Here is a 12,947-nt window from a genome sequence, read left to right as displayed (position 1 = left end):
CCACATCAGACGAAGACTTTAAGACAAAGTGCTCTCTTATGAAATTAATTTTCCTGCTCTGAATTTAATTTTCTGTAGCACTTACTCTTAAAATTTACTAGTGGTCTACCTATCATTGTTTTGTGTAACAGAAAATTGGTCTCTTTTATTGTATGACCCTTTTTATATGAAATTTCCAGAATGAGCGAATCCACAGAGACAAATCAGACAGGTGGTTGCCAGGGACTGCGGCAGGGGCAATGGGGACAGACTACTTCGTGGGAATGGGCTTGCCTTTCAGGTGATGAAATGTTTTGGAACTAGATAGAGGTGATCATTGCACAACACTGTACATGTACCAAATGCTACTGAATTTTTCATTTTGTTACTTTTATGTTTGGTAAACTTTACTCAACTAAAAAAAAATACTGTCATAATAATAATCAATCAATTGAATTAAGATCATGTTACACATTTTAAAATAATCCAATGGGCTCATTTAAAAGATGTTTTCTGGGGAAAGGTTACATTGTTGGTTTGGGATTTTTCTTTTCTTGAGGTGGGCTGTGGGTTTCTCCCTCGGGACTGCTTTCGCTGTGTCATATGGATTTTGGGTTGTCATGTTCTTATTTTCATTTGTCTCAGAGTATCTTTTTTTTTTTTTTTAATATGTTATTGATTTTAAAGAGAGAGGGAGAGAGAGGGAAACATCTATCAGTCGCCTCCTGCATGCCCCCTACTGAGGATTGAGCCTGCAACCCAGGCATGTGCCCTGACCGAGAATTGAACTAGCGACCCTTCGTTGTACGGGACGATGCTCAACCAGCTAAGCCACACTGGCCAGGGCTTGTGGTATCTTTTGATTTCTTACTTGGTCTCATTGTTAGCCCATTCATTGTTTGGTAGTGTGTTCTTTAGCCTCCATGTGTTTGTATGTATTTTAGTTTTTGCTTTTTTAAAAAAGTTGATTTCTAGTTTCATGCCACTGTGGTGTTGGGGGGAAGGGGGGAATGATTTCAATCTTTTTAAATTTCTTGAAGCTTGTTTTGTGACCTAACATATGGTCTGTCCTGGGGGGTGTTCTATGTGCACTTGAGGGGAATATGTGCCCTGAAGTTTTGGGGTGTAATGCTCTGAAAATATCAATTAAGTTCATTTGGTAAAATGTGAACCCAAAAAAAAAGCAATGGCCAATCACTGGACATTAAGCTTCAGACATTATCAATGACTAACACTGATATTTGTTTGTCTCTGCGCCACCGTGAGCAACAGCATTTTTACAACCACAGAAGCAAAACGAAGTCTGGCTTGTCCTCTGGCTGGATGGCCGTCTTCACTTCGCAGGCATTTTCTCCGCCAGGTGCTTCTGCTGACTTTCGGCGTGTCTGCAAAAGTGAGAGTACAGCTGTTCAGTGCTAAGAAGAAAGATCCACGCTGCTTTCCGATCAGCAGCTAAAATATCCTTCAAACTGAGGTTCAGGAGTTACTCATAGTGAAATCAAGTGAACCAAGAAACAGTTCTTAATTCAAATAGATTTGCCCTCTTCAATTTTTATATTCTGTGCATGGCTTCTTCTATTTAATGAGCCACTGGGTTACCCGGAGACTGGTTAAAGAGCTGTGTTGGAAAACGAGAAGCGGTAAGTCTCTGGGGTCATTTACTCAACACATGTTCACTGTGTGCCAGGCACTGCTCCGGACACGTGGGGTTTGGTGGTGAGCAGACAGTGAGCTCTTCGCTCTCATGGAGCATACATTCCAGAGAGAGAGACAAGAAAGGAACAAATAGCAAGCAAGGAGTGAGCAAACAGAAAATAAGCGCTAAGCAAAAAGTCAAAACAAGGTTGGGTGACAGTAACTCCGTGACTACTTGACGTTAACACGGTGCTCACACACAGACACACATACTAGCAAGGCCCCTGACAGAGCCAGTAATCCAATGCCATTCTTGTAAGAGAAAATGTCTTCCTAGCAAATGGTAGGCTTTTGTGGATGTGAACAATTTCCACGTCTGAATACTTTCCCCCCCTCAACTAGTCCTAAGAGCATGATCATGTCAGTGAGGGCAGGGGCAGGGTGGACTGAGTCTTCCTATTCATCCAGCCTGTTATGGCCTGTGAGCCCAAAGGTGGCCAGCCCCGCCCACGGCCAGTGGAGACAGTGGGAGGAACGGCCAACCTGCTGATGTTGCTTGAATGGGCACTAATGAAACATCTTCTCAGGGAGCGGTAGGGTCTGAAGGTTGCGAAAGACAAATGTTTTGAAGACGGATATTAGGAAATTATAAATTTAGCAAGAGAACAGCATCTAAGGGTGTGGTTTTGGTTGTACTCAAAGGATCGGGCAGTCTTGGTGCACTACCGTCATTTGGAGAGTCAATGACGTCAAGCTCAACACACTGGTTTTGTGCAGAATGTCTCATATCTATGGTACAGAGAAGACAGACCAGGATACTTTCAGAAATAGGGAAGTGACATTAGTGTCCTTGCCACATCCAGCGGCCCACAAGTAATTGGTGATATTCATTTAACAACAAAGGCACTCAAGAAAATGATATCCTTGCCCTGGCCAGTTTTGCTCAGCGGTTAGAGCGCCCGCCTGTGGTCCGGAGAGACCCGGGTTCGGTTCCCGCTAAGGGCATGTACCTTGGTTGCAGTTTGTCCCTGGCCCTGGTTGGTCGTGTGGGTGGCAGCCACTCGATGTGTCCCTTTCACATCGATGTTTCTCTCTCTCTCTTCCTCTCTCTCCCTCCCACTCTGTCTGTACAAAAAATGTCCTTGGGTGAGGATAAAAAAAATAAAAATATATATATTATGCTCTTTAGCAGACCACATCATGGCCCTATTTATGTGTATAAAAGAATCCTGATCATATTCATAAAGTAGCTCCTTGGTCTCACTTAAACAAGTTCATTCAGTTCAAGAAATAGTTTGACGCCCAGTGAGCTAAGATTCTACTATAGCTAATTAAACTCTAGTTCTTACAGCAGTTTTAAAATATGTATCTGTGTATATACACTCAGAAGAAGGTTATTTTTTTTTCTGAAAAAGAAGGAAAGAACAGCTAGGATATTGCTTTGGGAAATATTGAAAATTGAGTATTATTTTGAGACATACATATAAGGGTGAAAACAGATACACCGTACAACCCAGCAATTCCACTTCCGAGTATTTATGCAAAGAAAACAAGAACACTAATTGAAAAGATATATGCACCTATATGTTTGCTGTAGCATTATTTACGATAGCCAAGCTACAAAAGCAACCTAAGTGTCCATCAGGACATGAATGGATAAAGATGTGGTACACACACACTGGAATATTATGGAGCAATAAAAAATAAAATCTTGATATGTGTGACAACATGGATGGATCTAGAGGCTATTATGCTAAGTGAAATAAGTCAGACAAAGAGAAAATCCATATGGTTTCACCAATATGTGAAAACAAAAAAAACCAAACAAGTAAAACAAAAACAGACTCATAGAAACAGAGACCAGAGGAATGGTTACCAGTAGGAATGGGGGAGATGGTGAAAGGGGAGGGGAATATAGTCAACAATATTTTGATAAGCTCACACAGTGACAAGTGACTAGATTAAGTGGGGTGATCATAATGTAAGGTATGAATCACTATGTTGTATACCTAAAACTAATATAACCAATATAAGAATGCATACCAACTTAAACAATAATACTTAAACAATAATAAATTTTAAAAAGGGTGAATTTCATTAAAATTTTAAACAAAGGAGGGAAAAGGGAATCAGTCCATACAACTAAAAGGTCGTCATCAACTATTTATATAAAAGCCCCACAAGGACTCCTTTTTATCAACAGTCATTGTTGGGGACCTACTATGTACCTGGCAGTCCCTGTCTGGGGCGATGGGGACACAGCAATGGATAAAAATGGTGCCGTCTCTGTTTTCAGGGGATTTACAGTCAGGTCAGGACAGACAGCAGAAGATGTAGCTCATATGATCAGGCTCCATATGGGAGGGATGCCCCATTGCCAGGAACACAGAGAAGAGTGTCCTACCCCAGTCTTGGGAAGTCAGGGAGCACTTCTCCAAAGGGGCATCATACAAACCAGTGGTCCTCATTTGGCTGGGGAGCTTTAAAAACTCCTAATGCCCAGGCCACTCCACAGAATAATTAAATGAGAATCTCTGGGGGTGAGACCCAGGCATCAGTACTTCATAAAGGTCCCAGGGGTTCCAGTATGCAGCCACATCTGAGAACCACTGGCCTGAATGGCCCCCGGATGGTAGGAGTTGGACAGGTGAGGGGAAGAGGTGAACAGGATTTTAGCAGCCCTGCAGCCATGCTCTTAGCCCACTCGGACCTGGCTGCAAAGCTCTGGGACTGCTACCTTAGGGACGTTTAGGTATGTCCTCCCTTTCCCCCATGAGCAAAGTTACATTTCTGCAGCCAGGAATGGACATAGAAACCTCTCCCTACCTACTTCAATTTAAAGGGCTCCTCCAACATCTTTAAATTAGCAACCCCTCTTCTTTTAACCCCATGGTTCTGCCTACCCTGTTTCCTATGATCACACCATCTGAAAGGAATACACAAAAATATATCACAGTCCTAAGTAATACCTTGATTCTTTGAGAGAAGGGGGAATCTCGCAATGTCCTTGCAATGAGTAAGGCCAATGCTGCTTTGAGGGGCAGAGAAAACCCATAGGCAGATCATAGAATTTATCAGAGTTCATGTATTTTTCAAAGCTGCAGGTCCTGGGTGTATATTTCACTACTGATTCCCCAATAATCTTAACATCTGTATGCAGACTTGACTAACACAATGCGATGTATCTCCTAGTTGTTGATGCAGTGCCTGAATACATCTGTAGATGGCAATATTATTATTTAAGTGTTATTGTGATTTGAGCGTTATTTCAGATGCAGACAGTATGTAAAGAAGGTACAGGAAGGCCTTCTGGTTTAGTTTTTGTATCTTGTTAGGGGTAAGGGAGTATAATATTCCAAACATACAAAACAGAATGCTGCCCATAGATAGGTTGTAAAAATAAAATGCCTAAACATAGTTCTGTGGCATTTATTTTGCTACTAAACTATTTTTATAACGTTTGCATTTAGAAAAATGTTTTCCCCAGTGTTCCACACCGAGGAGGGGTCCCGTGAGCACGGTCACCACACACTTTCAAGCTCCATTAGGACGTGCCTGGGTCCTGTGGTTAATGCCTAGGTCAGCATGACGAGCAGTGTTCTTTCTTTCCTCGGGGAGCCTCTGCTCTCTGAATACCATTTCTGGGATTAATAGTAATTATTGCCTCCTGGTTTAAAGACTTCACATAAACGGTCTCTGAAAAGGTGCCAAAAGTAAACAGGAGACACTAGGGATGCTCGCAGCATTCTGTGACCTTTCAATAGTCAGATGGCAGGCTTTTCTACGAGGAAAACCAACAAACGCAAGACCTTGACCAGCACTACCTGGTTCCTTATCCCCCAGGGAAGGAAGCATTCTTTACCTCTGCACAGAGAGGCACTTGGAGCCAGGCCCAGCTAAATACTCAAGCCCTGGAGTTTCCCCCTGGCGAGAGCAATCTGGTGGCACTGGTGCTGTGGAAAGATGCCAGTGTCCCTGCCTTCTGGGCATAGCAGATGCGATCAACAGTCAGGTCACATAACAGCAAGTGCCATTTTGTGGCACCCACCCCGCGGTGGCTCATACGCTGGAAACCCGCCAGCAGGGGATGGCTCAGAGCCAGCTCCCCGCCGGTCCTTCAGGACAAAGTCCTCGTGGGCCAGAACTGCTGGCCCGACTCGGGTGTGCTATACAAGACGTTCGAATGCCCAGATGACCCATCACAAGGGGAGCGGGTATGACAAGCAATGCATTTGGGAAGGAGCCGTTAGGCCACTTCCCCTTCATCTGAGCAGCTGACACCAGCAGGGATTAGGTGAGGAACTCATGGAAATGAGGAAGGAAGTTCTCTAGAGCTCCCTCTTGCCCTAATTCAACTTCAGACCACCCCGGGCTTCTCACTTTCTTTGGAAAGGGCGAAACATCACGGACCTGGTCAAGTCTTCGATGTCCACCAGCATGGCGTCCTGTTCCGTGTGCAGCTCATCTCGGATGAGGAGCAGCTGGACCAGCTCTTCATTCAAGCCTGGGCCAAAGAGAAGAGCACACTTAAAAACAGACGAGACTGCATCCAAGCCAGAACGGGTCACTGTTCACGGGCACCACAGATATCTGCAGACCTGTATTTCTGTTAAAGCTTAGAATTCTTATATTAGCTTCTCATAAGCTCAGGGGAAGCCATCGACTTGAGAACATGGCTAGTGCATAACTGTAAGAGTGTTGGAAGGAAAGGAGTCGAGTACAAGGGATTTCCAAATACATTCACACTAGAGTGGGAAAGGGAATCGTTAACTATTAGGGAAACAGCTTGTTAGGAAAAGCGGGGTTTGGTTTTGAAGAAATGTGAGCAAAAATGTCTAGAATGCATTAAGTTTTCTACTGTTCCTGCCATGCTGGGAGTCGGAGGGGCTGCCCTGCCTGGCAGGCTGCATCAGATGGCCACCTGGGGAGGAAGGTGCTGCAGGGATGCTCAGAGGCTTCCTGCGGTCTCGAGCTAGGGCAGCCCTGTGTGTGGGCTGTTCCAGGACAAAGTATTAGCTCAAGACACTGGAAATCCAGCTGTGTAAGACCAGAAGAAATACCTCCTGCAATCTCTGGACCACAGGTGCCAAGGCAAATATTCCTCAGGACTTATACTGGGAATAAAATAGACGGCCACATTTCTAATCTTCCTGAAATCAGTGCCGTGGATCAGTCTGGCTTGTGCCTCCGAAAATGATGAACAAGCAACGGGCTTGCTCTGGCGTTTTCCCCTCCGCTCAGCTCAGAATGAAAGCCTGTAAGTCTGGCCACATGGACACACGGGGAAGGCCATTCATTCAGTGAGAGCCCTGGGCTCAGACACCGAAGATGGCAATTTTATTCTTTAAAAATCTAAGAAAGATGTCTAGTGGTAAAATATCACTAATGGCAGAATAACACTCCTAGTAATTTATTCTCAACTAAAATGAAAATGTAGTAGACTTTAAAAAAATAATCCAGTGAATCTATGGTTTCTTAATTAAAATGTTAAATTCTTTCTTTTGATTTTATTTTTATTAAAAATTTTTAACTTAATTTTATTTTATTAAAAAATTTTTATGTTGACATTATTGCAGACTTCCCCCATGCCCCTCCCCCGCGTCAGTCTTCACCACACTATTATCCGTGTCCGTGGGGTACGCATATATGTTCTCCAGCTAATCCCTTCACCTTCTTTATCCAGTCACCCCACTCCCCTCCCTCCTGGCTCCCGCCAGTCTGGCCCATGTATCCCTGCTTCTGGTTCCATTTTGCTTGTTAGTTTATTTTGTTCATTAGATTCCACATATTAGTGAGATCATATGGTATTTGTCTTTCTATGACTGGCTTATTTTACAGATGAAAGAATTTCTTATCTCTTCTTGACTTTAAAACATTACTGAATGTATTAACGTGACATTGAATATGTCCAATTCTATTTTTCCCAATGTGTTCTCAGGGTAGCTTTTTACACTAGTACTCAGTAGAGTGCCTACATAGTGCACAGGAACTTTTTGCCCCATATGAAGTTTTTGACTTTTTATTATGGAAAATTTCAAACTGATAAAAAAGCAAAGAGCATAGTTTAAGAATGTCCCATGCATCCAATTAGCTTCAACCATCCAATCTTGACTCAACTATCTCCCCTTCTCCTACTAGGTTATTTTAAAGCAAATTCCAGACATCATATAGTTTCATCTACTGGTACTTCAGCATGTATTTCTAAAGATAGGGCTCTTTTAAAAAAATTACCATAACAGCCCTGGCCAGTCTGGCTTAGCAGTTAAAGTGTCAGCCTGTAGACCAGAGTCTCGGGTTTGATTCCAGTCAAGGGCATGTACCTCAGCTGCAGTTCGATATTCAGCCCTGGTTGGGGTTGTGCGGGAGATAACCAATTGATGTGTCTCTCTCACATCAATGTTTCTCTCTCTCTCTCCTTCCCTTCCTCCCTCCCACTCTATCTAAAAATCAATGGGAAAATATCCTCATGTGAGGATTACAAAATAAATAAATAAATTACTATAATCACATACCTTCATCATATCCGAATAAATAAATACATCTTTAATAAAACATTTAGTCAGTGTTCAAATTTCCCCACTTGGCTTCTAAAAAATGCTTTTTACAGTTGGTTTGTCTGAATGCATTTGGTTGGCATATGTCTTAGGTGGCTTTATCTGTAAGTGCATATGCTTGTAACAAATCATATGTTCCAGAGGACTTGTGAGCCTGTCTGGCTTCACCACATGACCAAGTGAGCACGCTGTCTCTCTCATCGGGTTAAATAACTGACCTCTGCACCTCTAATCAGTTCAGTGAGCGCCACTCACTCACTACCTCTCTGCACCACAGTTATTCTGGGGGAGACAGGCCTGCATTTTGTGACCCTGTGATTTTCACGTATTGGTCACATATAATCTCACCACTTGGAGTACCACAAATAAGTCAAATGTGATTTGGTGACCTAAAATGAATATATGTACTAGTAAAGTTGAAGGTCTAATTGTGTAACAAATGACCTGTAACTACTAAATTGTATTCTAGAAACAGATGTTGCAAGCCAAACACAGGCCAAGACTTGCTACTTAAAAATAAATAAGAAAGACATAACCTTGAAAAAGTCTTAAAGTTTCTTACTATAAGAGAGAGAGAGAGAGAGAGAGAGAGAGAGAGAGAGAGCGCGCGCGCGCGAGCAAGGGCTTGTGATCCTGTTCCTTTCCTTGCAAGCACACAGGAGGAACCCAACGAAACGCTGTGCAAAGGAACTGAATCAAGGAAGTGATACTATCCCATTGTATTTTACATGTATTATTCCATTTTCAAGCACACCTTACACTTACTTTCTATCTGCGAATGGAGATCATTGACTATCACTTGTAGCTGCCCGATAGTCATGTCCCTCAGGTCAGTGGGCTTTAAACTCCTTTTCATCAAGCATTCACTTATGTGAGGCATGTGTGGCAGCTGCAGACACAGAGGGGAAGAGATGAAGGTGGAACAGAGTGGCAAGTGCACTGAACCCAAGACCCAGTCTCCCCCCTCATCACCCACCTCAAGTTCTGGGCTTAAAACCTTTCCCAGTCTGACTTCCCCCGTGTGAGGCCCCACAGCGCATTGTCTAAAACACTGTCAGCATCAAAATGCTACATGCTCAAACCAAAAGCTTCCAGATTGGTTCTTAACACAGGCCGTGACAACCACGAGTCAATTATTATATCCACAAATGAATTACCGGGGAGCTCAAGTAATGGCAATCAATGGCATGGATAAAATTAATAATATCAGCTATTTATTAACGTATACCATGCCACAAGTACTGTGCTACATGCTTTGAATGTTTTGTTCATGGAATTCTCACAATCGTGCTCTGACACAGGTCCCACTGTATGTATTATTCCCATTTTATAGATGAGAAAACTGAGACTTATATAACTTATAGGTCAGTGGCAGAGCTAGACTTAAACTCCAAAGTACAGGGCTCTAACCCACTATGCTCTACTATCTTTGTGGAAAGGCGGGAATGAGAGCTATAGCAGTGTGAGTTTGCCACAACCAATAGGTTCTCAAACTGAGACTGCTTTAAAGGAATTTAAATATCCCTATGACAGCTAATAGTGCCTCTAAGAAACACAGTAGATAAAAATCAAGAGCCAAGTTTACTTTTGTGAAATCTGTTGCTTATGCATCTTTCAGTGATACAGTAGAAAGGGAAAAGAAACACACTTAAATATTTCTCAATGACAGTACTTTTTACCAACTGCCTTGGAGAAACCCAAGTTTGCATAACTCTGGTAACGGACGGGGACAGTGTCAACCATTTGCAGCCACCAAACACTTGATTGCAATTCAGTGTTTGCTGCTTACGAGATCAGCGACGGGAGACTTTTTCCTGTTCTGTTTTTCCACTTCTACTTGCATTTTGGCCATGGGTTTGGCCATGGCGAGGGCCATTTTGGCTTCGGCTTGCAATTTCTTTTGCCTTGTGAGGAAATCCATATCATCTAGGGATTCAGATTCCTCTTCAGTAGTGTCTCTATCGGAATAGGAGGAGCTCTGTTTGCTCTGTGAAGGGAAAAAAAGAGCAGCCCTGAGCTTTGCATAGCAGGTGCCATCGGGGAGAGGGGCTAGGGCCTTCCCCGAGCCCTCCCGTGACCTCCCTCCATCAACTCAGCTCGCCTCGTGATTTGCCCTGTAATGATCTCAAGTAAAAAGGTAGTTTATTTCCTCAGTGTCAATATCAAACTGTGATTTTTAGCATAAAGAGTAGCATAATAAATAAAAAATAGGAAGAACAGATATATGACAAACTTGAGACATTTCTTTGATTCTTGTTTTCAAAAGATCAGACACAGCAAAATATTTAACCCAGAACTAAAGGAGCATGTTGCTGTCTGGAGTGGACAGGATCTCAGGTGTCCAGTGACCAACACGGTTTCCTTGGTAAGAAAACGTTATTGGTTGGTGAGAAAAGTGATGCACAGACCTCACTGAGTGGCAAGAATTCCAGCAACAAGCTCCCATGATCAGAAAGCCATCTTTTATCATGTGTGCAAGGAATGAGTAAGGAATACCATACACACTTCATCTCGTTGATTTCTCCGAGCAACACCTCTGGGCACAAGCTCTCCCACCCTGCCCTGCCCCCTATCTTTTTAAAACGTGTCCTACTGCTGGTCTGTGCTCATATTTCTAAACCCAGTAGGGAAGGATTGATATTTAGCATATTTTCCTTTAAAAATTTTTGGGGCACATGCGGTTTCTCTTATGGTTTCATATGAAAGTAGTTGCTAACTTTAACAGAGCTGTATCACAGTTTTGATTTTTCCTTCACTGTCAACTTAGGAGCATGTCACGAAATGCAGAGAGTGCCGGCTAGTGTGCTCAGTGGATTGAGCATCGGCCCATGAACTGAGAGGTCCTGGTTCGATTCAGGACTGGGTTTCGGGCTCGATCCCCAGTAGGGGGCGGGCAGGAGGCAGCTGATGGATATTTCTTTGTCACATTGATGTTTCTATTTCTCTCTCTAAAAAGTCAATAAAAACATATATAAAAAATATACAAAGAAACATTTCTCTTTTTAAAGCTCTGTAATGTCTGTTCCCGACTAACAACAGAAAAGAAGCTAAGTGGTCAGAAAAGCGCACACACCGAGCTTCAGTGGCAGCTTTTGGACTCACCATGGGCGACAAGGGGGTGTCCAAGCTGGTTTCAGTCTTACTGTCATCTGCATCGCTGTCCTTGTCACTGCCGCTGTCGTTGACAAAGCAAATCTGCAGGTTCATCCCACTCTGGAGGCTGGGCAGAAGCAAACAGGACACCAAGTCCACTTAGCTACTTGTGATCTGGTCGCACCCTACTGAACTGTCTGGGTTTGCTAATGAACAGCAGTTTTATGTATTCTTCACATGGAGAAGTGAGCGACCGATATTCCTCTGAACTCGACAGTGATAACATGCTAGAGGATAATAATGATCACTTGATAACTTTACAACTTGATAATGATACAATCATAACTTTTACTAACGTTGTATTCGTTTTTCTTCACACTCATTTCATGTTAAGTGAAAAATAATTTAAAGCCACATAGTATAGCACCCAGCACAATACCAAACACATAGTTGATGCCCAATAAAAACGTGTTGAGTCACTGGGTTTATGTTCCTGCCGACGAAGACGAATGGGGTCTTGGGCCAATGGAGCTGCGTGGTGTCATCTGTGTCCTGTCCCAGGGGAGGGTCCGAGGAAGCTCTCCAGAGCCCGCATCCCGGGGCCCCAGCTCTCTGAAGGCCCCCCTCCCCGCCCCCTGCCAAATGGAATAGGGTCATCTGAAGGAAATTTTTATTTAAGGCAGTCGTCAAAAGCCAACCAAGGAAGCTCATTTATGTCGTTAAGAAAAAAATGCACCCTGGGTCCAGCCTGGGGAAACGTCAGGAAAGCCCACGCTCAGCTGGACAGGCGCAGCCTCGTGCACGGAGCCTCCGGCGGGCAGCTTTCTCGGGAGCTCAGTGTGTCTGGGGCAAATCCTGAGGCTGCAGGCGAGATACCGCTGGAAGCGGGGTCACAAAGGGTCACCCCGCATCTGCCGTACACTGGGCAGATGGCAATCAGACTCTTTGTCCCTACCTTTCTTCAGGCTGAACACATTTCACTGCTGTCTGGTGATGGGGAGTTTTTAAAGAAGTAATTTTCTGCCCTGACCAGTCTGACTCTGGTTAGAGTGTCAGCTGGACGGGTTCGATTCCCAGTCAAGGGCACGTACCTGAGTTTCGGGTTCGATCCCCGGCCCTGGTTGGGTTGTGCAGGAGGCAGTGAATCGATGTTTTCCTGTCACGTGAATGTTTCTCTCTCTCCTCCCTTCCACTCTATCTAAAATCAATGGAAAAGTATCCTTGGCTCCTAAGTAGCAAGGCTGTAGGCATGTCTAAACCAGGTTTGAGGCAGCGGACACTGAACGGCTCAGCCTTGTACTGTTCCAGGAAGAAAGGCAAAGAGCTACTTGCCTGACAGTGGACATTTGCATTTGATTTTTTTAAAATCCCCATGGCTTGGGATGCTCTGTGTAAAATGCTCAGATGGCTCATATGAAGTGCTTCTTTGAAAATGACAAAGAACCTAGAAAAAGAACTCTACTGATTTAACAGGGGCACCACCATTGTTACGTATGTACTGCCACCTATGGTTCGCTTCCATAATTAGTGAGAAGTCCCCGCTTGTTTCCCTAGAAAGGCCAGGCAGCCCATCCCTCCGCAGGCCCGTTCTGTCCCCTTCCTGCCCTCAGCTGCCGCAAGGAGCTGGCCTCGGGCTGGGCGCAGGAGCCCACAGGTGCTGTGTGATCAGCTCAGGGTGCTTGGGTT

General features: G+C 43.9%; 1 protein-coding gene across 4 annotated transcripts in view; it reads right to left on the bottom strand.

The window, feature by feature from the left end:
* Nucleotides 1-1,091: 1,091 nt before the first annotated feature.
* LOC118617186 (schwannomin-interacting protein 1) overlaps nt 1,092-12,947 on the bottom strand; it is a 545,098-nt gene continuing 533,242 nt past the window's right edge. For all 4 annotated transcript variants that reach the window (XM_036242900.1, XM_036242901.1, XM_036242903.1 and 1 more), the window contains 5 exons: nt 11,271-11,388; nt 9,958-10,155; nt 8,934-9,057; nt 6,025-6,118; nt 1,092-1,364 (listed from right to left, as the gene is read on the bottom strand). In XM_036242900.1, coding sequence (XP_036098793.1) covers nt 1,313-1,364; nt 6,025-6,118; nt 8,934-9,057; nt 9,958-10,155; nt 11,271-11,388 — 586 coding nt within the window. In that variant the 3' untranslated portion in view covers nt 1,092-1,312. The remainder of the gene's footprint in view (nt 1,365-6,024; nt 6,119-8,933; nt 9,058-9,957; nt 10,156-11,270; nt 11,389-12,947) is intronic.

The sequence above is a fragment of the Molossus molossus genome, unplaced genomic scaffold (genome assembly GCF_014108415.1).
Source record: "Molossus molossus isolate mMolMol1 unplaced genomic scaffold, mMolMol1.p scaffold_m16_p_5, whole genome shotgun sequence".
Lineage (NCBI taxonomy): Eukaryota > Metazoa > Chordata > Mammalia > Chiroptera > Molossidae > Molossus > Molossus molossus.
This window is presented reverse-complemented; position numbering and strand designations above follow the sequence as displayed.